Below are 26,771 nucleotides of genomic sequence, written 5' to 3' on the forward strand. Positions count from 1 at the left end.
GCTCAGTGGGGAGCCTGCTTCCCCCTCTCTCTACCTGCCTCTCTGCCTACTTATGATCTCTGTCTGTCAAATAAATAAATAAAATCTTAAAAAAAAATAAAGCTTTCTTTGGTGGAAACAGGGCTTTGTTTCTTTAAAGCTGCAGAACTAAAAGTGATGCTGTTAACTGTGTTCCAACCTGCTCAGTCCAAAGCAAGAATGCACACTTGTGAGGTTTTGGGGTACCAGTGATACCTGTCACCTAGTTATTCTGTACTGGCTATCAGTGAATCACTCTTGCATTCCTGTCACTAATGGTAAAAAAACACGTCACCATGAAATTAATAGTAAAAATAAATAGAAACATAAAATAATATATATGTTTTATAATATATTATTTCTCATAACTTTCATTATGAGAACTAATGACACTATTAATAATAGTTACTTACTCCTAGATGCCATCTTATATGCAAAAATATATACAAAACATATATATTATGTAAGAACCCCATGGATTAGGTATGTAACACCATTTTACAGATAAGGACACACGACTGAGGAAGCTAAGTTGGTTGTCCAGGATCACACTGCTTGTAAGAGGTAGAGCCTGGACTTGAACTCAGGTTCTTCTGATTTGCAATCATATGCCCTTAACTATTATATCATATTGTTTCTATCCATCATTCTTTTTTTTTGTTTATTCATTCAACAAATATTTGTTGGATGTCTATATATGCTTAGTCCTACACAGGTGCTAGAGTTGAGTGTGAAGATAAATGATCCAGAGAAGGGTTGGGGGCGGGTGTGTGATTAAGTATCACAGTACAGTGTGATAAGTAATGAAGTGTGAGTGTGAAATATGCAGTAAGGGAGAAGGAAGTTACTCCTGGCTTTCACTATTATAGTCCTGTGAGAGTCCTGTGCCTCATAGTCCTGTGCCTGAGTGGCTCAGTGGGTTAAGCCGCCCGCCTTCGGCTCAGGTCATGATCTCAGGGTCCTGGGATTGAGCCCCACATTGGGCTCTCTGCTCAGCAGGGAGCCTGCTTCCTCCTCTCTCTGCCTGCCTGTCATCTTTCTCTGTCAAATAAATAAATAAAATCTTTAAAAAAATAAAAAAATAAAGTCCTGTAAGATAGTACCTAGCTTCTCTGCCTCTTAAAAATGTAATCACTTCTTGATGTATGTGTCCAACACCCCAACTTCTTTGGGGGGGGCAAAAAACTGGCATCTTTCTTGCCCGTCTTGGAGCTCTGACAGGTCCAGTATAATCTAGCTACCTGAGGGAGAACTGAGGTATCATTGCTCTCAGCACAGAAGGAGAAGACAAAAGTGGCAGTTGCCTGCTTCTTCCTGAGTAAACCACGTACTAAAACAACCAGCTGAGGAGCACCTGGGTGGCTCAGTTGATTAAGTACCCACCATCAGCTCAGGTCTGATCTCAGGGTCCTGGGATTGAGCCCATGTTTTTGGGCTCCCTGCTCAACAGTGAGTCTGGTTCTTCTTCTCCCTCTGCCCCTTCCCCCTGCTTGTGTACTCTTTCTCTCACTCTCTCTCTCAAATTGATAAAATCTTAAAAAAAACTAAAAGAAAAGAAATAAACAACCAATTGGTTAAAAAGGGGACTAGAAAATACCTCAGACAAATATAAATGAAAAGATAATATAGATAAAATGAAAATACAAAACCTATGGAATGCAATAAAAGAAGTATTCAGAGATAATTTCATAGTGATAAATACCTACATTTTAAAAAAATCTTAAATAATCTAATTTTACAGCTCAAGGAACTAGAAAAAAGAAGAAAAACTCGGTCCAAAAATTAGCAGAAGGGAGGTGATAATAAATATTAAAGCAGGGATAAACAGAGACTAGAAAAAAAATTTAAAAAATGATATTGAGTTCATTTTTTTTGAAAAGGTAAAAATGACACTTAGCAAGGCTAATTAAAATGAAAAAGAGGACTTAAATACAGTAGAAGTGAAAGAAGAGACATTATAACTGACATCACAGAATTAGAAAAGATGAGACGACTAAGAATAATTATATGTCATTAAACTGGACAACCTAGAAAAAGTGGATAAATTCCTAGAGAACATACAACTTACCAAGCCTAAATCATGAAGAAACAGAAAATCTGAATAGACCTATAAGGAGTATAGAGATTTAATCAGCAATCAAGAACTTCACAAAAAAGGAGAGCCTAGGGCCAGATGGTTTCACATTGTTGCTACCAAATATATAAAGAAGAATTGATATCAATGCTTCTCAAACTCTTCCAAAAAATTACAGAGGAAAGAACACTTCCAACTCATTTTATGAGGCTAGCATAATCCTGATACAAAAGCCAAAGACACCACAAGAGGGGAAAAAACAAAAATAAAAATGAAAAGCAAAATACAAAACACTATAGGCCAAGATTCCTGATAAATACAGATGTAAAAACCCTCAATAAAATAGTAGCAAATTGAAATCAACAGCACATTAAAAGGATCATACACCATGATGAAGTGGGATTTATTTCTGGGATGCAAAGATTTTTTATCATAAAAAAAATCAGCTAGTGTGATAAACCACATTAACAGAATGAAAGATTTAAAAAAAAATCACAAGATCTTCTCAGTAGGTGCAGAAAATGCATTTGACAAAATTTAATATGCTGCACGGTCAATACCCTCAACGAAGTAGGAACAGAGGAAAGTCCCCAACATAATAAAATCCATGTATGAACGGCCCAGTTATCACACTAGTGAAAAACTGAAAGCTTTTCCTCTATGATTAGTTACCAAGGCAAAGATGCCTGCTCTCATCACTTCTCTTCACCATACTCCTAGACAGAGCAATTAGATAAGAAAATAAAAGACATCGAAATCAGAAGTAAAATTGTCCCTGTTACAGACAGCAAGGACTTATGTATAGAAAAATCTAAAGATCCCATAAACAATATTTAGAACTAATAAACAAATTTAGTAAAGTTGCAGGATACAAAATCAACATACAGAAATCTCCCATGTTTCTGTACATTAACAACCAACTATCTATTAAAGAAATTAGGAAAATAATCCCATTTAAAATGCACTAAAATGAACAAAATAGAAATAAATAAATTAGAAATAAATTCAACTAACTAAGGAGGTGAAGGTCTTTATATACTGAAAACTATAAAACATCAGTGAAAAAAATTAAAGAAGACACAAATGCAGACATCCCATGTTCATGGATTGGAATACTTAGTATTGCTAAAATTTCCATAATACCCAAAGTGATCTACAGAATCAATGCAATCCTTATAAAAATCCAATGGCATTTTTCATAGAAATAGAAAAAAATTCTATAATTCATATGAAATCACAAAAGACTACAAATAGCCAAATCAATCCTGAGAAAGAAGAATAAAGCTGGAGGCATCACACTTCATGATTTCAAAGTATATCACAAAGCTATAGGAATCAAAACAGTATGGGGCAGGCATAAAGACAGGCATAGACCAGTGGGATGTAACAGTGAGCCCCAGAAATAAATCCAAGCATATATGGCTGACTAATATTCAACAAGGGTGTCAAGACAATCAGGAAAGAATAATCTTTGACAAATGGTGCTGAAAAAACTGAAAATCCACATGCAAAGGAATGAAATTGAACCCATGTATTATCCCATACTCAAAAATAAATAAAAAATGGATTAAAGACTTAAATATGAGACCTGAAACCATAAAAATCCTAGGAGAAGACATATGAGAAAAGCTTCATGACATTGGTGTTAGCAATGATTTGATACCAAAAGCACAGGCAACAAAACCAAAAACAGACAAGTAGGATTATGTTAAACTAAAAAGCTTCTGAGCAGCAAAGGAAACAAAAGATCAAAAAAGGCAAGCTATGGAATTGGAGAAAATATTTGCAAACCACGTAGCTGATAGAGAATTCATATGAAAAATATATAAGGAACTCCTTTAACTCAATACCAAGAAAACTAATAACCTGATTAAAAAATGGGCGGGGGCACCTGGGTAGCTCAGTTAGTTAAGCATCTGACTCTTGATTTCAGCTCAGGTCATGATCTTGGGGTTGTGGGATTGAGCCCTGAGTCTGGTTCTGCACTGGGCATGGAGCCTACTTAAGATTCTCTCTCTCCTGGGGCGCCTGGGTGGCTCAGTGGGTTAAGCCGCTGCCTTTGGCTCGGGTCATGATCTTGGGGTCCTGGGATCGAGTCCCGCGTCGGGCTCTCTGCTCGGCGGGGAGCCTGCTTCCCCACCCCCTCTCTCTCTGCCTGCCTCTCCGTCTACTTGTGATTTCTCTCTGTCACATAAATAAATAAAATCTTTAAAAAAAAAAAAAGATTCTTTCTCTCCTTCTCCTCTATACCTTTCCCCAACACCCTGTGCCCACACTTGCTCTCTCAAAAATAAAATAAAATAAAATTAAATTAAATTAAAAAAAAACCAATGGGCAAAGGACTTGAATAGACATTCTTCCAAAGAAGACAGACAAATGGCCAACAGGCATATGAAGAAATGCTCAACGTCACTAATTATCTGGGAAATGCAGATCAAAACCAAAATGAGACATCACTTCATTTCTGTCAGAATGACTATTATTAAAAAAGTCAAAGGCAACAAGTTTTGGCAAGGAAGGGGAGAAACTGGAATCCTCATACACTACTGGCAGGGGTTCAAAATAGTGTAGCCTTTATGGAAAACAGTATCGAATTCTTCCAAAATTAAAAATAGAACCATGATATGGCCTAGCAATCCCACTTTTGGATATTTATCCAACAGAATTGAAATCAGGATGTCAAAGAGATATCACTGCTATGTTTACGGCAGCACTAGTCACAATAAGCAAAATATGGAAACAACCTAAAAATCATTGACAGAAGAACAGATAAAACAAACATGGCCTGTGCATACTGTTCACCTTTAAGAAGGACAATTTGCCGTATGTGACAACATGTGTGGAAGCTGAGGATGCTATTGCAGTGAAATGAGCCAGTGACAGAAAGACAAATACTTCATGATTCCACTTATATGAGGTACCTGAAATAGTCAAAGTCATAGAATCGAAGACTGGAACGGTGGTTGTTGGGGGCTTGGGGGACAGGGAAATGGGGAGTTACTAATCAAGTTTCAGTTAAGCAAGATGAATAAGCTCTAGACGTCTGCTTTACAACACGGTACATAGAGTTGACAATAATGTATTGTGCATTTAAAAATTTGCAAAGGGTAGATCTCGTATAAGTGTTTTTACCATAGTAAAATAAAAATTTTAAAAATTTGAGGGAAAAATACTTCACTTAGCCTAAGTAAAATATTTAGGACGATCACACCTTAATTGTGTAAATGGATATTAGTGTTAATAAAAAATCTATCTTGTTATTAAAAATTCTGAACTTACTCCCATAATTTGTTCCAACTGTCATCAATCAGGAAACTTCCTGTGTTCGTAACCCACATTCCTAACGCATAAGCCTAAACTATTTTACTCCAATTTTTTGCTCAATTGCAAGGGCAATCAACTGTCACCATTCTTGATGTAATTCATCATGATTTAAAAACCGTTATTGAATAACCTTTTCTTCCTCATGCTTAAAAACACAGTACCTTAAAAATATTTATAAGTAGTTATGTATTATTTCCCCACCTACAGATGAGCTTTACTCTTTTCCTCTAAATATTTTCCAGTTTTTCTTCTAAATTATGGTACTTTAAACTGGAGCTAAGTGGCCTGAAATGTTAATGTATTTTACACGCATAACCTTATTTTGTGATAGCAATACAAAAGCCAATAGTCATAGTTTTAAAAAATTATTTAATTCCCTTGTACATATTTTTAAGGCTGGTGTTAACATTTCATCTCAGAAATGAGAAAACAGAGATGGAGAAAATATATAACTTGCCAAAGAGACATAGCTAGCTGGTAAGAACCAGAATTTGGTATTAATACCATGTCTCTTACTAGAACTCTCTCTGGCTGCTTTCATCACACTGCGATCTTGTGTGAGCTGCAGAGATGTGTTTGCCTTCCCTCCTTAGGAAGATCAATGAGTTTCCCTGACAGGACATATTATTTATAGGCTCTTCACAGCTTAATGAGAAATACTAATAAGTGATCCCAAAACACTGTGGCCATGATGTCCCACAACATTTAAAATTCAACAAAAGTGCCAAGTCATCAAAAATGAGATCATGGGACTCAAAATAGTTAACAATCAACACACTACAGACTTGTAACTAATTTAACCAACTCATGCAAACATTATATCCACAGCTAAAGACAGTACCAGTAATTTAAGCAATGGTACTTAAAAAGTTAATATGCAGAGAAGCAAAATGTCTTGATCAAAAGAAGCATATGCCTCTCCTTTTACCTTCCCTGGCATGGGCTTTGATGCCTTGTTTAGTGACTGGCCAGCTGGCTGCTAGCTTGATAAACAGAGAGCCTTTGCCCATCTCACAGGCCTTTGTGATTAGGGTCTGGCTTCCTTAAGAAGACATTCCACACAGAGACATGCGAGAAGGAGGGGGTAAGGAAGATGGGGGAAAGAAGATTTGCTAGCTAGCAAGGACTAGGGGTGGTAAGGGAGACTGGCCAGGAAGCGTGCTGCTCCCCACAAAGCAAGGCTGAGCAGAGTGTAGCAATGGGCTTTTCACTTCAAGGAGCTCAGCACGAATATTGACATTAAAGTCTAGTCACAAACTCTTCCTCCCTTGTCAGCCCAAATTAAATTTCCTTTGCTCCCTGCAATTCACATACCCGTTAATTTCTCCTGGTATCACACTGCATTTGAGATCTTCTCTGACCAGCGTTGACCTAACTTGAAGTCAGTATACCCTGGCTGCCTTAGACAGTCTTCAGTAAACATAAGGAGAAGAATGGACTCCATTCAGGATTGGCCTTGGTTGATGCTAGACTGGATTTATTGTTGCTTGCCAAAAATTGCTAAAATAGTCTTGCCATTTGAAGAACGAAAATTACTGCTCAGAAGTGACGGAAAGAGATTGCTATAAATTGCTTTGGGTAAGACAAAGACAATATGGCAGTCCTCCAAAGAGTCACATGATTTTCAGGGCATCACAAATTACTTCTTGACAGAAATCTTTCATTCTGCTTCCTCTTCCCCCAAGTAGGCTAATAAACTGTTCGATGGTGGGAAAGTCACTACCATGACAGGATATCTCAAAAGGGAATGAACATTTTAATAAATCTATTACTCAGTTACTAGATTATAGTAAACATGTGGTCAAAACCAATTTTAATGGGCTCCCTCACAGTTATTTCCATAATTTTACAAATGGTCAGTCTGTGCTAACAGCACACATTCTACACTTTGGTTCACTTTATTCCTTCTGTAGCACATCACCATCAATACCTGAAGGGGCTGTTGTCACTCAGCCTTTCATCTTCTCAAGGCTGCCAAGCAAGAGGTGATACAAACATGAAGTTCATGATGTATTCTCATATGAGACACGTGAGAGGCAACCCTTTTGAAAGTTAAATTTCCTTTTAAATCACCCTGCACGCTTTGATTTTAGAAAAAGTCTCCCACATTATCCTGATTAACAAGACACTGAATTAATAAGAACTGAAAGGAAGATGGACAGTTGGAGGTCCGCATCTGTGAAAAAGACATCCAGGAGACAGCCTGAAGACGGGCTGGATGAACTTGGGGGACGATGTGGAAGGCCAACTCTCGGAGCTGTGGATGACCCAGGCTGGGAGCTACAATGACAGATGAGGCCCTCAACATTAAAATGTATCATCCTAAGCTCTAGCAATGGACTGAACCCACAGGATTACATTTAAGCATAGCAAATAGAAACTGCACAAGTTTAAGATGAGGGAGACCTTGATCTCAGGGTCCTGGGATCGAGTCCCGCGTCAGGCTCTCTGCTCAGTGGGGAGCTTGCTTCTCTCTCTCTCTCTCTCTCTCTCTCTCTCTGCCTGCCTCTCTGCCTGCTTGTGATCTTTCTCTGTCAAATAAATAAAATCTTAAAAAAAAAAAAAAGATGAGGGAGACCTGACTTGACTGTACTTCATGTAATCTGGGGATTTTAGCGGACCACAGAGTTTTATACATAGCAACATCTTGATGTAAAAGCAACACCTATTCTTTCCTCTACACCCTGACAAAACCAAGAACTCATCTCTGTACAACCTTTGGGTGCATTAAGAAAGGCCTGTATTCAGATCCCAGGAAGGGGTGAGGCTACTGTGTTCTGAGCTGACTGACATCTGTAGTGTTATGTCCAGTTTTGACACTGACATTGACAAATCTGATGCATCTATAATGGGGAGACAGACCATACAGAGGATCAGAAACCAGGTCATTTGAAGAGGAGTTGAGGAACTATGGATATGTCCTCAAGACAGAAAGCCTCCAAGGCTCACCTATCCATACATTTGAGGAAGTACAGTATAGCAGTTACGATATGGACTCTGGGGTCTGATGGCCTGGGCTCCGTCGGCCTGGGCTCTGTCATCCACGGGATCTAGTGGAGAAGGGCACCGGACTCTGACGTTCTTTGGGAAGAATCCTTCAAAGCCTCTCAGAGGGGACGACTGTGCCATGTCGTATTCATTTTGTAGGTATAACGGGCTGGCACATCATTGGGGTTTAATGAATATTTTATTGTTCCTTTAGAAGGACGCACCACACAAAGAACTAAGAAGCGTATGACAAAGGCGGGATGTACACACACTGCTCAAGCACCTGGTAGCAACTGGAAGGCAAATAACAGCAGCTCTCACTGCCCTCCCTACAGCTGGCGACGGTCGTCATGAAAATGATGTGGTGAGCTGTAATCATGGTTGCCTCCTGGTAACCGAGCAAGGAGGCAGCTTGAGGGACTGTCAACTGCCTTTTATTATTTTAAGAAGAAATTTGCGTTTTCGATATTGTTAATTTCAGTGGGTCCAAGTCAATGAGGAGCAGAGGCAGCCCCAGATCGTATCTTTCGTTTTCTCTACTGTTGGCTCTTTTTTTTTTTAAGATTTTTATTTATTTATTTGATACACAGAAAGAGGTCACAAGTAGGCGGCGGGGGGTGGGGCAGGGAAGCAGCCTCCCCGCTGAGCAGAGAGCCCCATGCGGGGCTCGATCCCAGGCAGGACCCTAGATCATGACCTGAGCTGAAGGCAGAGGCTTAATCCACTGAGCCACCCAGGCACCCCTCTTTTGTTGTTTTGTTCACAAACTTTGACAAAAGCAGTTTTTGCCCTGATGTCATGGTATCCTGCTGTTTTGTCCTCCAATGAAAATACCTGCTATTGAAGCTTAATTAAAAAATACAGTTGTTTCCACTTGACAGCTATCAGAAGAATCTATCACAGTGTTTGTTTTCTCTTTATGTGAGATAATTTGGGGGAAATGCTAGTCCACAGAAGGTCACTAACTAAAATGAGATGGTTTAATTGATAAGCATTCTTTAAGGAATGTAGAGTATTCCCAAGATCCTATCCTTGCAGGGCTCTGGGCTTTGGAATGAAATCAAAGTCTTGTTAAAAGCTCAGCATCTAAATGTAGCCATTCAGAAAATAGCCATGAAAATTCCTTTTTTCCCCGAGCTAGCTGTTTTTTAAAGTGTTGTGAAATGTAAAATAATTTTAAACGTCTTACCCACTTAGGTCAAATTATAAAACACATACAATGTCAAAATGGGTTAGGGCTTAAGCATAAGAGTTATCACTTGATTATTTCATATATATATACACACACACGCACACACACCCTCTCCTTAAATATCTCTCTATAAATATTTACATGGGTAGATGATTTCTTCTAAGAATCAATTGTATCACTGAGTATTACCATATAGAATGCAGGAATATATTAATATATTTCCTTGGGAACTCAGTAAGATTTTTCTGTTTTGGTGTGCTCTGTTTATTCCTTGCCTCAATAAAGGCACTGACCCCAAGGAAAACTAACAAACCAGGTTTCCAAAACAAAATTCTAAAGGTTGGGAAGTTAGGACAAGGACACACTGAGATGCTTTGATATGGAGGTAGGCATATGATCAAGAAGAAGTCTTTGAACCAAGTTTATGTCACGAGATTCTACTTCTGAACTGTTTCTATTAATGAAACTTTCCCATGCCCGTCTAGTCCTGCTTATGCAATATGTTTGTTTGACATCCCCCCCTCGGTTACATCATTTAAGAGGAGTCAAGTGACTTATTTCATGCCTCCAACATTCTGGCCCAGTTCCCCTCTGCAGCCTCCACCACCTCCCGACCCTCTGGCTCACCATACACCAGCTATCCTCATTCTTTGACTTCTCCCCGGTTCCTCAAGCCTCTGCTTCACGGCAATCATTCACCCTCTCCTCTGCAACTGAAGATCTGTCTGGTCTCCGCTTATCCTCTTCCTCTCGGCCTGGCTAATCCTCAATGTCCAGCCTCAGCCTCAACGTTGTTTGTGAAGGCAGGTCTATGTCCTTGGCCTGCCTCTGCCATCGGTCTAGAGTAGGATCCTGGTTTATAAATTCCCACAGATTGGTAGTTGTCTTTTCATGGCCCTCATCACTACTGTCACAGTCCAGTGCCCTGCGTGATGACTTGTTTATTGTGGGTCTCCTCTCGTCGACCCCGGTAAGGCAGGGACAGTGCTGACACTCAGTGAGGCAAGGCCCCAGACATCGTGGATGTGCCATGAACACTTTTGGAATGAAGGAATAGAAGGGACCCACTGAGAATCTAAAGCTACTGGTACCACACTTCCATCCACTTGGGTGGTACCTGATTGGAAACTTTTGGCTTAAAGTTTATAAGTGTCTGAATCCTTGCCCCCTCTCTCTGCCCTCCCCCATGCCTTCTTTCTCCCCAACACAACATACCCCAGGGAGTCTGTGAAAACTGCCCATGAAAGATACTGCTTTTTACCACAGAATCTGGTCTCATATCCTGGAATTTTATAGATAATATATACTTGTAGTTTCACCCCAGTGGTTCCCAGAAAGGAGAGTCGTTCTTAATGAAACTTTAATGCTCCTGCCCTTCCCATTACCGGATGATTGGTAAGACGAATGATTGAGTAAGAGAGAATCAGAAAAATAAATGGCCATAAATTAAATCTTACTATGATCTAATTCTACTGAGATTCTTCTTTCCAAAATACAAACAGCTCTGTCTAAGTTCTTCACTTGAACCCAAAGGTGCATTTTTCATCCAGCTTAGTGCACACCTTAGGGAAAGACATAGCTTTAAATCATGAAACGAACACATTTCCACATTTCTTCTGATAAACTGAAGCGTGTCTGACATCGCCCTCTGACTTTCTACAGAATTTACAAAATGAAGAAAATATTAAAAATCAAAAGCAAAAGAAAAACATTTGTATTTCTAAAAGGCAAGCTTTTATAAATATTACCTTAGGAGAAAATAAAATATGTTTGCCTTAATACAGTCCATAGTAAAATGACCACAGGGACAGGTCTAAATGGTTTATTAAGTAAGAAAAATTGAACATGTGAAAAATTGTTCTCTCCTAGAATATCTCTAACCCACACATGTAATTTATATCATGGCAAAATTCAACACAAAAGATGTATTGTTTTTGGCAAAATAACTTGCAAACATGCTTAATTAGGCTACAAACTAAAAGCATAGCTTAATACTGTTGACAACCATGAGCCTCAGATGGTGATTTCTGCTATTATTATTATTTTACTTATGGAAACACTTGAAAAGCAGTAAATATGGAACTAGAGGACAAGGTTATTCAAGAGATGTAACATTTGAATTTTACGATGCTCATTTTTGTGTCAGCATCACAAACGATAGGCTTCGAACAGCCCCACCTTGTAATGGGAATGAAAGAAATTATCTTTGCAATGAAAGCTTACTCCCATGGATATTTGAAAAAGATGTCAGCATTTAAGTTAATCAATACCTGCTTCCAGTGGGCTTTACTTGGAGAAGTGATGCCTCTTTCTGGGGAGAAGGGATAATTCTTTATGCTGACATTCCATTCCATTTACTGCAAGATGTAAATGAATGCCTCCAGTAAATGGATTCCATGGTCAGTTAATATCCAGGGCAGTCTTGCTCTACTGTAGCCACTTACCAAAGGAGCAGCCAGAGCCTACAAATAAATCGGAAGGAATCTAACCCAGGGCACCATTTTCAAACTGCTAATGCCCTCTTCTTCCAGGGCGGGGACTTCTCATTCTTTGTTCCTACAGATTACAGACTAAGGCTATGGAAAGGGAGGGCCAGGTTACAGGACTGAAGGAGACAGAAGAGGAATTTGGCCATATTATCTAAATATTCTAGCTATTCCACGTATTTAAATTTCAGTAATCATTTTTAAGCGGTCATTTATGTGTGACAAAACACAAGGTAAAATACAGAGTTAAAGCATTGCATGGTTTAGTGGAAAGAGTTCTGGCCTCTAGTTCTCTCCCTCCCCCTTGCTGTGTAACCCCAAATAAATGATTTCAGTAACTTTCAGCGCTGGGCCGTAACTTCTCATTTGGTTTTCTTATCTGAAAAATGGCATTTATCATGACAGGGATCAGGCAAAACTGTGGAGTCTACAAAAATGGTTTTAATAGTCTGACATGGCACAGAAAGTCGGGATACTTCTGAGATCACTTGAAAAATATATCTAATGGGCATCACCAATCTGAAGAGTTAAAACTTCAGGGGTGGATGTCTGACCGGAGTTCTTCCCGCTTACCATTTAAAGTTCTTATTTTTACCTCTCTAGACAGCCTCAGAGGTGTATAAAATGTGAAAAAGTTAACTAGGTACTCTAGTTTATGAGACTCTATTAAAATTTTCACTGATTTATTTCCTATTATAAAATTAATACACGCTTATTACAGATGCTTCCAACAGCTCAGAATGGTATATAGAAAATGACTTTCCTTCCACTGCTGCTTGCTTTGTTTCTTTCTCTCACTCACACACACACACACACACACACACACACACACACGCCCCCCCCAATTTCCATTTCCACTCCCCAGAGATAATCATTATGAAGTTTCTTTTAAAACAAAATACTTTGAAAATGGAAAACATTGAAAGACCATTTATGGATTTTAAAAAAACACATTAAAGAAAAAAATTCCAAAATTATTTCATGCCAGTCAGGACTGGGGAAATCTCAAATTCCCTCAGAACAACAGAATGACCAACCAGTTGCTGGGTGAGGGAGCTGAAACCATAATCCTGTAAACAAATCGTCCGAAGTGTATGGCTAGAGACAGCCCACGGCAAAGATGGAATAAAGCCTTCAAGGAACACCGCCTCCTCCTCACGGTTAACAACTTGATGACGTTCTTCAACATGTTTTAATGATTATCATACCTTCCTCTTCACAAAGGATTGATTTATGATGGTTTAAATTGAAAGAATACTGGTTTCCCAGTTTTGAATCAGGCTTAGATTACAGAACACATAAAATCAATGACTTTGTTCTAGGCAAGAAAAAAACACTGTGTTCATTTAAGTGTAAAAGGAACAGTCCTGGGGAAAAATTCTTCACGCTCACTCTACGTGCTCCCTGTTTGCACCATCCGCCTCCCCGCCTCTCTCTCCTCCCCTCACCGCTGTCATCTGTACCAGCACCCCTAAACTTCACACACAACTTCATGATTCCTTTTGCCAGTCCTCAAAATAATGTTGTTGGGTAGCTTTTTCAACATACAATAAGAAAAGCTGAAACTCAGAGCAGTGATGTGATTGGCTCAAGATCTTTCACCTCGTAAAAGGGACACTCTCCCAGGTGTATGATGACTTTTTTTTTTCTTCAAGATTTTATGTATTTATTTGAGAAAGAGAGCACATGTGTGAGTGAGTGAGCGGGGAGGAGAGGGGAGAGGGAGAGGGACAAGCAGACTCCCCTCTGAGCAGGAGTCCAACGCAGGCTTCATCCCAGGACCCTGAGATCGTGACCCTAGCCGAAGGCAGACACTTAACCGATTGAGCCGCCCAGATTTGTGAAGACATCTAAGTGTGTATCTCCAACTCAGATCTCTCCTCTAAAGCTCCAATCGCCAACACATCTGCATTTTCGTTCCAAGTGCAGTTAAATTCAGTTTCCAGGCTGAGCCCATAATAGTCTCCCGTAAACTCGTTTTCTTTCTCAGTAAATGGCACCCTCACCCTTCCAGTTGCTCAAGCCAAGAACCTAGGCACCATCTCTACCCACCACTCCTTTTCTCAACACACCTATATATATGCTGAACATTTTGCCTCCTGAAAATTTCTCAAATCTGTCCACTTCTCCTGGTCTCCACCGTGAACAATACAATCTGAGTCCCTAGCATCTCTCTTGGAAATCATTTCCATGTTACATCCTGCCCTTCCCTTACCACCTCCCCTCCACTTGGCGGCCAGACTGATCAGGTAATTCCTCGGCTTAAAATCTTTTGTTGGCTTCCTAGTTCTCTTCAGATAAAGGTGAGAAACCTCAGTGTGTCCTGTAAGAGGTGGTATGGTCTGACCCTGCCACCTGGCAAGATCAGGGAGAGCTTTCCATGCTTTCAGGATATCATGATGTATTTAAAAAAATAAGTGAATGGTTAAGCTTCTGTGTTTATATAATGCATAACATTTAATGAATTAAGTGCACGGATTAACTGTAGAATGAAATTTACACTTGTGGATTTTTAAAAAAACATTATTAACATATGACTATATGTAGATCTTTGTGACTTCTTTCTTAAATAGACCAAATTCATTTTATAATGCTATAGAAATTAAAATACATGCTCAAATATATGTAATAAAATATATAATCATTGGTATAATTTATTTCATTGTGTGTGACTTCTGTCTCAAAAGTGGATGGCTGGAGAGATGGAGGCAGGGACTCTTCTCTTTTCTGTGTGGTAAGGAGTACTCATCTCAGAGTCTAAGAAACAGGGTCAACTTCATGTATTTGTGACCTATGTAGTCACCCAGGGCATGCGCGTAGAAGAGCTCGGTTTGTTGCCTTACTATATATATTTGGTCTTGAAATTCTTACTAATTTTTGAACAAGGGTACTACATTTTCATTTTGTCCTGGGTACCACAAATTGTTTAGTTCATTCCTGCCAAAAAGAATCTCAGTGTGTAAGAGTTGAACTCCCTCATGTTACTCAGCCCAAAGTGTCCATTGTGTTCGATTTCTGTGGTTCTCGATGGAAGGAGGGCTCTGAGGACCACTGGAGTCAGAACTGCCAATCAGTGGGGGAAGGGTGTTTACTACTGTACAATCACAGATTTCAGGCCAACCAAATCTGAGCTTCTACTCAATAACTGAGATTTCCAAATACAGTAAAATGTGGTTAGCTATTTTGGCAAGTGAATTAGGCCAAACCATCAGACAGTTAATGTGGAACATCCCTTGCCTCAGCTGCTACTTAAGATAAGTCCTGACCCGGAATATGGGGCATCACTGGGCAAAGGTGGGTATAACCAACTTGACTGAACAGTCTGGTGATAGCCATATTAGAAATCATTTTATGGTTTATAAAAGTCCATCAACAGTTTTGTACAAAGCAAAATAAAAAACTGAACCCCTGGGGGAAATTGTCTGCATGTGCAAAATGCGTCCCCAGGGGGTGCTTCCGGGATCAGAAATTTTCAATGCAAGCAGGCAATATGATGGTGGGGGAAAAGTGTGCTGTTATAAATGAAAAGACGCTGAGCTTACAGCACATCGTGTGCTCCTTTTATCTTGTAGAAGTTGAAAGGCTGCTAGCATAATTACTACTACTTTGCATGAAAAGTGAATAATCCTTGAAGAGTTGGTTTCCTGCTTACCCTAGTTAACTTTGGTGGATTTAAAAATTAGTATCTAGGTAAAATTTAAATTTTAGGCTGACAATTTCCCTCCAGAGCTCAAAATTTATTTAGAACATGAAAATTTCAAACTTCTTGGGAAAGTTATGCTTCTGAGATTAAAAAAAAAAAAGCTTTTTTTTTTTCTAGTTTCTAGAAGCTTCTGTTAGTGATAAAGAGGAAGCATTCAGGGGTCATGATGCATATCTCAAGGAGATGAATTTTGGTGTCAGAATTGGGTTCAAGTCTCTACTTTGCTCTTAACTACCTAAAAAAGGACTTGATCTTTCTAAGCCTCAGTTTCCAGTTCCTAAATAGGGATGACAACACCCCATGAACAAGGCTAACATGGGGATCAGATTCGATGTGAGTGTTCAGCACAGCGACTAGCACATGATAAGCACTCTACCGATGTAGCTATCATCACGGATGAGCTTCTTTCTCCAGGATTTTAATCTATTAAATAGTTACCTTATTGACAGGAATAATGTTTTTGACATTGTAGTAGAAGCCAAAATAAACCATGTTGAAAACTCCGTGACGTCCCAAAGTTGCTGTAAATCCTTTGTTGAGGCCCTGGAGTCCCAACCCTTCCTTCTTAATGATGTGTCTTGCATAACTCATCGTGGATGGTTGCTGCAGGAGAGAGAAGCAGAGCCAGAGAGACCATCGTTGAGACCGTGAAATAAAGTAAATTACCCTTTGAGCTTCCCCTCGAGCCAGAATTATTAGGGATTTCCCTCCCCCACCCCAACATGAATAATCATGCCTAGATCCATGCTTTTACAATTAGGAAGCTCCATAAGTAAACAAAATTGCATGCATATAAGGCCTTCAAGGGAAGATTGCTGGCCAAAAAAACCCCACATCTTTGAATTAGTGAAACTAATGTCATGTAATACCTATCATCACTGCCTACATGTAAATAGCTGCATCCAGTTCTGGATTATCCAAAGTAATGGGAGGATTAGCCATCCAGGTAAACTGGTAATTCGTAACTGCATAATCCAAAAGGAATTTACCTTTTGTTCCTGAATCCAGCATATTTACTTTTCTAATTATGATTTTCTGGAGCGAATGTTACAAGTAGTCTTGATCCCGCTGCCTCTACAGTTTAAGCTGGCACTAGGTTAGAAATCGAGCATGCACAAAGAGCAGACGTTTGTAGCTTTCCTCAAGAGGGTGGGCAATCGGCATGTTTATCACTTGTTGTGATAAATGATAAATCAGTGGCACTGGGAGTGGTGGGTTACTTTTAACTTCCTTCCTTCCAGCTCTCCGACTGAGGACCCAATCTTGAAATACCCTGACTGCCCTCCAGTCTATCACTACCTTTGGAGCATGTTACAGTGCTCACTGGAGTTTACCCTGAGGTTTATAATTCGTTATGATATAAGAACAACAATTCACGTGGGCTTCAACGAAAAGTTGAGTGATTGCTTCCTTTCGGAGGTACAGTGCAAAGGATATCTCTCCTCGTTAAATTTTGACTGGATAGGAAATGGGGGAAATGCTCAGTATTTAAATTTGTTTTTTTTTCCCCCATGAAGCAAGCACTGATGTGACATTTGTTTGTTTTTTCACTGGAGCAGGTTGCTGGAGTGGTCTGCAGTCTGATGTGCTCTCTGACTAGAAGTCGTTTTTTATCATGTGCAATTCAGGTTGTATCAGCAGAGCAGAGTAGAACAAATCCACTCAGGGCTTTTCATCCAACTTGTATTTATAGTTGGGTAATTAACAAGATACATTTATATGAGCTTGTTTATATAGTAAATTCTACAGTTTTTGCTGATAAATGTTTTAAAAACTCGTAACTATAATACTACATTCAACTTCATCTTTTCACTTAAGATTAATTACAATACATTGTATTAAGTTTAAGGAAAAAAGACACATGAGAATGTATCTTAAAATAATAAAAACATTTCATATAGGAAAACCAAAAATTCTCAAAAGGTTAAAGTTCGCTCCCTGCTCTACAAAATGGGACGTTTTTGTTTGTGTTCTGGCACACTGACTATCAACACAAATTATTTATTTTGGTTTTCAGAAGAGGCTTGAGGACAAGTTGAGCAGAAGTTCATTTCTTTTGGAAAGACTCTGGAAGTGCTGAGCAAACCGCCTGGGCTCTGCTCTCCTGCCCTGAGGAAGGCAGCCAGAGGGCAGATTTTGAACTCAAGTGCCTGGTTGAGCTTGAACTCTAGTTGTGAGTCATTAAGTAAAATCAGAGAGCAGCACAGTAGTTAGAAATAGTGGGTTGTCTTTCTCTGCTTGACTAATTTCACTTAGCGTAATCCTCTCCAGTTCCATCCATGTGGATGCAAATGGTGGGTAGTCATCCTTTCTGATGGCTGAGTCATATTCCATTGTGTATATGAACCACATCTTCTTTATATGTGGAACATAAGGAATAGCATGGAGGACCACAGAGGAAGGGAGGGAAAACTGAATGGGAAGAAATCAGAGACAAACCATGAGAGACTCTGGACTCCAGGAAACAAACTGGAGGGTTACAGAAGGGAGAGGTTGGGGGAGGGGGTAATCAGGTGATGGGTACTAAGGAGGGCAAGATTTGTGATGAGCTCTGGGTGTCACACGCAACTAATGAATTATCGAACACTAAAAAAAAAAAAAAAAAAAAAGGGGCAAAAAAGTATAATAATTTGGAAAGAAAAAAATGAGAAGACATAAAATATATAAGTAAATAGACAGATGATAGATAGATAGATAGATAGATAGATAGAGAGCGGGTTGGAGCCAGAGAGTCCCAGGTTAGAGTCTCAGCAATCCCACCTGCTAGTTTGGGCATGGATTTTATCTGTTCTGATTTATCCTCACTTTACTCATCTGTAAAGTAACAATAATAAGAAAACAAGAGACTCTTCCCGATAGGATTGCTGTGATGATACAACTAAGTCAGTGGATTTTTTGTCCTCTGTAAGCATTCACTACATATTAGCTGTTAATAATGATGGCAATTGTGCGGAGAATAACAAAAATAGTTTGAATAATAAAATAACAGGTAATTTCTTTGTTCGCTGAGGCAAGGGCCTTCAAAAGGGTGGAGGCTGATTTGAGGGAGACGAAGGGCGTGCACAACGAGGCTCTTCCTTTTCATTCCTTCTGGCCATCCCTTCCTTTTCCCAAAGCCCTGGACCCTTGTGTCTACCAGTAATGCCTCATGCAACACAAAAAGGTCTGCTTCCTCTGAGCCTGATCAAATCCAGCTTCGGGGCTAGAGCGCTTCTCCAGGGAGCTTCCGCACCCCAGGGGCTTTCTTCTCTGGAGCAGCAGATCCCGTAGGGAAGAAGAATGGTTTCTTCCCTACCTCTCAGAGTTAATATCCTTGGTAAGAATTCTCCCGTGGGTAAGTCTGTGGGCTATAGAAGCAAGGCCGCAGGGGAGCAAAGTTTGGGAATGAAAAAGTCACCCACTGGACCTCCACCTCACACCTCACACAGCTTACAGCCTGGAGAGCACATTCATGTGTGGTCACCAGGCACCTGGAACACAGTAAGTGCTCGTCAGTGTTAACCATTATCACAGATGTCTGGTACTTCACATATATCCCACAATTTATCCTCCCAGCGAGGGTGTGAGATAGGTATTATCATTATTCCCATTTGGCAGATGGGGAAACTAAGGTTGTGTTACTTGCTCAAGATCACAGAAGTAGTGCCTCTCCCACTCCAAGTCCGTGCTTTTATACTCTGCATGGTTTTGCCGTTGTAACATATCTGACTGCTTTTCTCAATTTGTAGGGTGTCCAGTGGGTCTATTTCCCTTATTTTGCAGGTGAGAAAACAAGGATTGTTAAATAGCAGGCCCAAAGTAAAAATGCTGGTAAATAGCTTAACCAGAATTCTGCATCTAATCCAGTGTGGTTCTCATTCTGTGGGCTCAGTCTTGTTCTGCATTTGTGGTAAGAGCTTCAGAGTTGGATCATCCAACGGATACAGGTAGCAGATGCATCCTAACTCCAATATATTCTTCTTGGGACCTTGCGATGGAGAATAACCAGAGTTCCCTAACTTCCCACAAAGAGTAGAAGTGTGCAACATCATGTCACACACATGTAAGCAAATATTTAATTAGAAAGGCAAAACATGATTTCCACTGGGATGCTTAAATAGGAAAATATAGAATCATTTTGACTAGATCTCTGTAAACACAAAAAATTTTACTAAACTTATTTGAATACTGGGCTTCCATTTCAAAACAAAAATGGTGACTGACCAGCATCATCAGCCAAGTGATTCCAATATTATCCAGCCCGGCGGGTCACCTACCAGTTCAGTTTCCTTCCAACATTTAGAGTCACTGCAATTTTCATATTTAGTTACCAGTTGCGAGCCAAATGGCATTCTAACTTTCCTAGACATACTCCTTGTCGACTGCACCAGAATGCAAGCAGGGGAGCATAAGTAGATTGGTATGTGGCTAAGACTGTGATATCACACTGTTCTCCACACTGGTTATTGAAATCCTCCGGGCACTAGTACCTGCCAGAGTATTTCCACTTGACGTAACTCAGAGTCTTTAGGCTTCATTTTAGCTATTGCCAACTGTTAATTCTGGGAACTCTCTGTTCTCTCATGCGTTCGTTTCTTCACCGAAGACCTGTTGTGTGCCTACGAGGTGCCGCATACTGTGTAAATGTCTCATGCAGGACTTCGCTCCTATTCTAGAAATTTAAATACATTTGCTTGGGTTTTTATTTGGGGAGGTAGGCCGATAATTTATTTATTTATTTATTTGACAGACAGAGATTACAAGTAGGCAGAGAATCAGGCAGAGAGAGAGGAGGAAACAGGCTCCCGGCTGAGCAGAGAGCCCAATGTGAGGCTCCATCCCAGGACCTGGGACCATGACCTGAGCAGAAGGCAGAGGCTTTGACCCACTGAGCCACCCAGGCGCCCCAGGCCGATAATTTTTAGGCCCCCCTGAGCATATTCCACGATGGTTATGAAATATGGGCTCAAATTTCTGTTTTAAAAGTCCTTAAGAGGCTTGATTAATAAGATTCTTTGTACCACTCTAGGGCACTGATTTCCTTACTCACGGAGAGTCCAGGATTACCAACAAATCACAGAGTTAATATCCTGACTTATGGCAGCTTGAGCTATTTTGCCTGGAGGTCTTCCATCCAACTACTGACCATAGCTGGCTCTGATCAGCTTGTGAGATCACCGACTGAGGTGCAGGCAGCAGGCATTGTTCTCTGGGTGAATAGCTGTCAGAGTGCAGCCAATGGGTAGAGACATGGGGTGTGTGTCCATGAATTTCCTCCACCCCTGAAGCCAGAGAAGAGCTCTAGGCACACCATGTCAAAAGGCGGCATGCTCCGCATGCATTCCTTTACTTGCTTCCCAGGACAAGGTGAATTCTGTTGTATTTTAGAGCCAATGCAATAGAGGGTTACATTGAATTTCGTCACACAGCTGGAACGCAAACCGGATGAGACCCTCGCACAATGGAGCGAGTGTCCATGTCTGGAGAAACACTGCTTTGTTCCAAAAGAGGAGATCCAGTTGCTGCATTTAGGCAGGAAAATACCTTGGTTCCTCAGGAGATCGATGATCACTTATGTTTTTCATTACTCAAATCAAGTCTTGAAGCATTTTTATAAATTTGGGGGGACAAAAAGGAAAAAATAATCCCTTCCTTTTATTTGAGAACAAGCTGTAAGTGAAAGAAGAGGAATTGGGCTCAAAATCCCACACTTAAACTTCGCTTTTGCTGAGATATTTCGCTAAGTTATCATTATAGCTTATTTTAATAGGGCAGGATTATGGCAAAAAGTCACGCCAGATACAATTAGGTTCTATCTGGAGTTTTGTTTGATGAATGGGTCTATTTTTTAAACCGTCTGTGAGTGGATAGTAATTTGCCATAAACAAACTTTCCCAGATGCTGTGCCACAAACCTCCTTAGACACCAAGCTGCCGCTTGCTAATGGTCCCCGGAGGAATACCTAGGTGAAGAGATGCTGCCGCCCGAGCCTCGCCCCTGCCACCGCTGTCAGAGCAGGGGGGAGGGGGACCACACTGTGGAGACTGCTCAGAAAAAAGTGGGACCACGGAAGGAGCCTTTGCTTTTTCCTGGTTCCAGAAATACTTCTGACTTTCCCTTCAGTGTCATGATCACCCACATTTCTTGATCTCAATAAAAGCAGTTTGGTTGCTTAGAAAGAGAACTCTATGTTAACATTGGGTTCCTAAGAGCTGCTAGTTTCATTAGGCCTTATTTTCCCCTATCTATAACACCAAGAGAAAGCCATCCACCTTATAGGGATAGTAGGGGAATTTGAAATACCAAGTATGTGTGGGCATTGGAAAAGTGGAAGGAAGCACAGGCAGTTACAGAAGCCCTGGGATCAGAGGTTAGTGTTGGTGGAAATCACTGACTGATTTTTCTTTCTCTCTTTCTTTCTTTCTTTTTCTTTCTTTCTTTTTTTTTTTTTTAAGATTTTATTTACTTATTTGAAAAACAGAGATCACAAGTAGGCAGAGAGGCAGGCAGGGGCCTGGGGGTGGGGTGGGAGAAGCAGGCTCCCCACTGAGCAGAGAGCCTGATGTGGGATTCCATCCCAGGACCCTGAGATCAAGACCTGAGCTGAAGGCAGAGGCATAACCCACTGAGCCACGCAGGCACCCCAACTGGTTTTTCTTTATATAGCTCTGTATTACTTGATTTGTAGGGGAAGACAAACCAATGTAATACTTTTACAATTTGAAAAACTATATAAATTGAAAAAAATCAAATAGAGGAAAAACCATGTAAGGCATCTTACACAGTATCTGGCATATAGTAGATGTTCTGTAAATTGTAGCTATTATCATTACTTCAAAGTCTCAGTTCTGAAAGCAAAACTCTAGCGTTCCTGGCACAGCTGAATGGAAGACTGAAGTCTATTTTCTGTAAATGATAATAGAGAGACAACTTGGCTGCTGCCTTAGGTATTGTTGAAAGATAACCATAGGAATGGATTCATATACATAATTCACTTTTCTGCCCACAAGAATCATAGACTGGAAAGAAATAATTTAGATACTGAAGAGTTTCCAGGCAATGTTTCACATGGTAATGCAGGAAAAATTTGAACTTAACTCAGTACATCATCAAGAATGTTGACATGCCCTTGAAGCTGGCTTCTCACACTATCTGTAAACAGAGCCACACGCTCACTCTCTAACTCGACTTCCCTCTTTCTTGAAAGAGATAATCACAAAATGCAGTCCTTCTATTTACTTTATGCTGACTCCAGGTACTATAACTAAGTTTAAACACTTGTCGATTGCCTGTGGAGAAAACAATCACTAAGCTTTGTGAACTCCTAAATGATCTAACTGATCTCTACTAGATTACCGAACTGCCAGAAAAAAGTGTTTGGAATTATATCTAGTGGTGTTTATCCAAAACCAGAATCAAACCCTGAACTAATTTAAAAACAAAAAACCCAAAAACTCCTCCCAAAACCCTATCTTTAAAGATTCTACTATCAATGACACATTCACTATCTGTTCACTGAACCTAAAAATGACAATTATAAAGGTAGAAGACTAATTATTCCTTTCTTGGGTTGAGCGTCTTTAAAGACTAAGTAGAGGGGAAACAGGCTTTTGCAATTCACTTAAGCCTTAGTTTCATGTTTGGGGGTGAGAATGATTATGTTCATATGTAATGTAGATAAAAATGAGTAGAAGGAAAACCTGTCCCCCATCCACACATCAGAGGCAAATCCTATAGACCTCAAGGGAAGGAAAACATAACCCGTTAGCCAAATAATAACTTTGAAGTGCATTTCAAAGTCGAGAGAAAAACTGGGAAACAATTCATCCAAGATTTTGCTCCTGGGGAGAAATTCACATTTTCCAGGCTTGGAGACAGCATACCAGCCAAGCAGCACTTGGCTTAGCACAAGTGATAGGGGACTTCTAGGTCTTAGAAATCTATAGCTTATAAACGATGCACCCAGTTGGAGGGGAGAAAGGTCCTATAAGGACAACAAGCTATAAAGGCACGCTTTTGGCGAGACTGGATCTGTAAACCATCTCCAGTAGAATAATCCTCGGGCAAGCCTAGCCCTAAGCCAAAGAGACTACAAACCAGAACAACACTTTGCTCGGGTTTAGTTTGAAGGACGGGGGGAAATTTGGGTCTATCCCGATTTTATTTGAACATGTTTTTACACCCACTGAACCAAACCAGAGCATGACAAAGCTGTGATTACTTTGCTCCCCACAGAAGGTCAAGCATATTTAAATTAGAGACCGGTTTTCTTTATTCACTGTGAATTTTAAGATGCTGGCCAAGATTCTGGTATTGGAATTGGAGGAAGTGTGGCAGGGATTATAGTCTTTGACTGATATGGTGGTAATTTAAAAAGTGGAGGCAAGACAAGCGTACCTATTGAAATACTTTACACAGAAGCTGGAAGGAGATGAGGGAAGTATCAGGAACCAAATGAACCACAGTTTCTTTGTATTTTTAGAAGAGTTTATGGCTACACTGAGTGGGAAGGCATATTTTATGGGTAACAGACTTCTGACTGGCGAGAGAATCAAGCCTAGACCACAGAGGGGAGAACCCAAGCAGCCCAAGCCAGCGAGTCACCTGCCATTCCTGGAAATCCTCATGGGAATTGCACTTGGGGCTCCAAGAATATCACAGGCACAGCCTCTGCTCTCAGCCAGTCCTGCTCCTGGACCCCTGCCAGAGGGGCCCCCGTTCAGGAACCCATTCTTCAGAGGACCCCATTCTGGTCCTTTGCCAGCCATGCCCTCCCCGTAGGACCAAGGGGGTATCTGCCTACTTCCCACAACCTCCTTCGAGACTTTGCTGTGCTCCCTGAGACTGCGGCAGTCCCCACACTTCATTTTTCCCAACCCTATCATTGCCTACAAGACATTATGTGTAATATTTTTCTACATATTTATTTATTTCAGAGAGAGAGAGAGAGAGAGAACGCACAACCTCATGAATGGGTGGGGGGGAGGGGCAGAGGAAAAGCCAGATTCCTGAAGTACTCTGCCTGGACGGAGCCCAACTTGGGTCTCCATCCCAGGACCCAAGATCACAACCTGAGCCAAAAAATCAAGAGTTGGACGCTTCACTGACTGAGCCTCCCAGGTGCCCCCCGTTAAATGGATTATTAAGACTTCTGTTGACGACGGTCGCCCTAGGCTGATGGTCTCCCTCGCTGAGCTTCTCCCCGCTGCAGCAACTTTCTGGGAGATGTTCGTCTTTAAAGGACCATGTTGACTCGCCTCCCCTGGCTGCGGAAATAGGAAAATCCACAATTCCTGTGTAGGACTCTGGAGTGGTTCGTCTCTAAAGCGTGAGGGTAGAAGGGCTGAAGAATAGACCGGCTGCCTGGAAACCTAGGCTACTGGCGGAAACCACAGTGATCTCACTGCAGAACCAGCCTCGGGGAAAACCGCTCTGCTTTCTTAAAGGTGGCAATTCTGCCTGCAGCCCATCCATTCAGGTCTCCCCCACAACTGGTAGCTATAATTAACTGAAAAGGCTGGAAATGAGCTTCATTCACAACCTCCAGGTGAAGTGATTAAGCAGGTTTGATGAGGAATACATGTTTGGGCACCTTGGTAGCTCAGTCAGTAAAGCGTCAGACTCCTGATTTTGGCTTCAGGTCATGATTGCAGTGTCTTGAGATCGATGCCCTTGTTGGGCTCAGTGCTGGGCGTGGAGCCTGCTTCAGATTCTTTCTCTCCCGTTCCCACTCCCCTCAAAACAAAAATACACATGAATTTTGTACAACTATTCCAGAGGAAGCATATCTCGATTGTGATGGGAATCTTTCCAAAGTGGCTTCAAGTGTGTGTGTGTGTGTGTGTGTGTGTGTGTGTGTCTCTCTCTCTCTCTGGCTTCTGCTGCTATCTGCTGGCTATTTACAGCTGACAGAGATCCGGCTACTTCTGTTCATCCGGACCTGCATCTGAGTTTAAAGACCTTATCCGTAGGTGCTGTAACTAGGCTGCCAGACCTTGAACCTTGATAAAGTATTCTGGCTGATTAGATCCTACTGGCACCTACCTGAGCACTGCCTAGAGGGGACTGAGGGAGAAATTGACCATGTTCAGTAAGCTGTCCACGTGCCCTCGGCTGGTGTCACCTGTGGCCACTCAATATTAATTGGGATACTAGCTCAAGATAAATGTCTTTAGGCAACTTTAAGCATTTGTAATATCAACTTGCATCTTGAAATAGTTACCATTGGTTGACTTCCTACCATGTACCAGGTTCTATGTTAAGATCTTTGCATATATTATATTTAAATTCTCATAAAAATGTGTAATATCAACTACTGACACATTAAACCATCACATAGGCTGCGTTGACAGCTTTGCATACACATCTCAACCCTATTACTATTATTTTTCTCTAACAAAATAGGAAAGAACTATGGTCAGAGTGGGAAACCTGAACTTGCCACATAGTCAACGACAGAGATGGGCCTCTGGAGCTTGTGCTACTGACCACTTCATACAAATGCTGTGCTGTGGGGCACCTGGGTGGCTCAGGGGGTTAAAGCCTCTGCCTTCGGCTCAGGTCATGATCCCAGAGTCCTGGGATCGAGCCCCGCATCAGGCTCTCTGCTCAGCGGTGAGCCTGCTTCCCTCCTCTCTCTGCTTGCCTCTCTGCCTACTTGTGATCTCTGTCTGTCAAATAAATAATAAATAAAATCTTTAAAAGGAAAAAAAAATGCCTTGCTGTAAGACAGCTGGACTGACAGCCATCCTTTCATCACCAAGGGAACTGCACGAAACTTGTTCAAGGCCATGTAAAAAAATGGTAAAGAGGTTTCTCTCTCTCCAGCTCTGGGCCAGATTTGCCAGTTCACCAGTGCCCTTCCTGTTCAGACCGCTCTGTTCATATATGTTCTTCGATAGTCTGCATATAGGGTTTAAACTTTTTTTTTTTTTTTTTAACAAATCAGAGCAGAAAAAAAACCTACTATAAAAGAATAGAAACTGAATTGTGCAACATTGAGCCTTA

General features: G+C 40.8%; 1 protein-coding gene across 1 annotated transcript in view; it reads right to left on the minus strand.

Annotated features, from left to right (window-relative positions):
• Window positions 1–26,771, minus strand: part of SLC25A21 (solute carrier family 25 member 21) — a 500,058-nt gene that overhangs the window by 11,908 nt on the left and 461,379 nt on the right. The window contains exon 7 of the mRNA XM_059373107.1: window positions 16,224–16,388. Within this exon, the coding sequence (XP_059229090.1) occupies window positions 16,224–16,388 (165 nt within the window). The remainder of the gene's footprint in view (window positions 1–16,223; window positions 16,389–26,771) is intronic.

Source organism: Mustela nigripes, chromosome 13, assembly GCF_022355385.1.
Source record: "Mustela nigripes isolate SB6536 chromosome 13, MUSNIG.SB6536, whole genome shotgun sequence".
Classification (NCBI taxonomy): Eukaryota; Metazoa; Chordata; class Mammalia; order Carnivora; family Mustelidae; genus Mustela; species Mustela nigripes.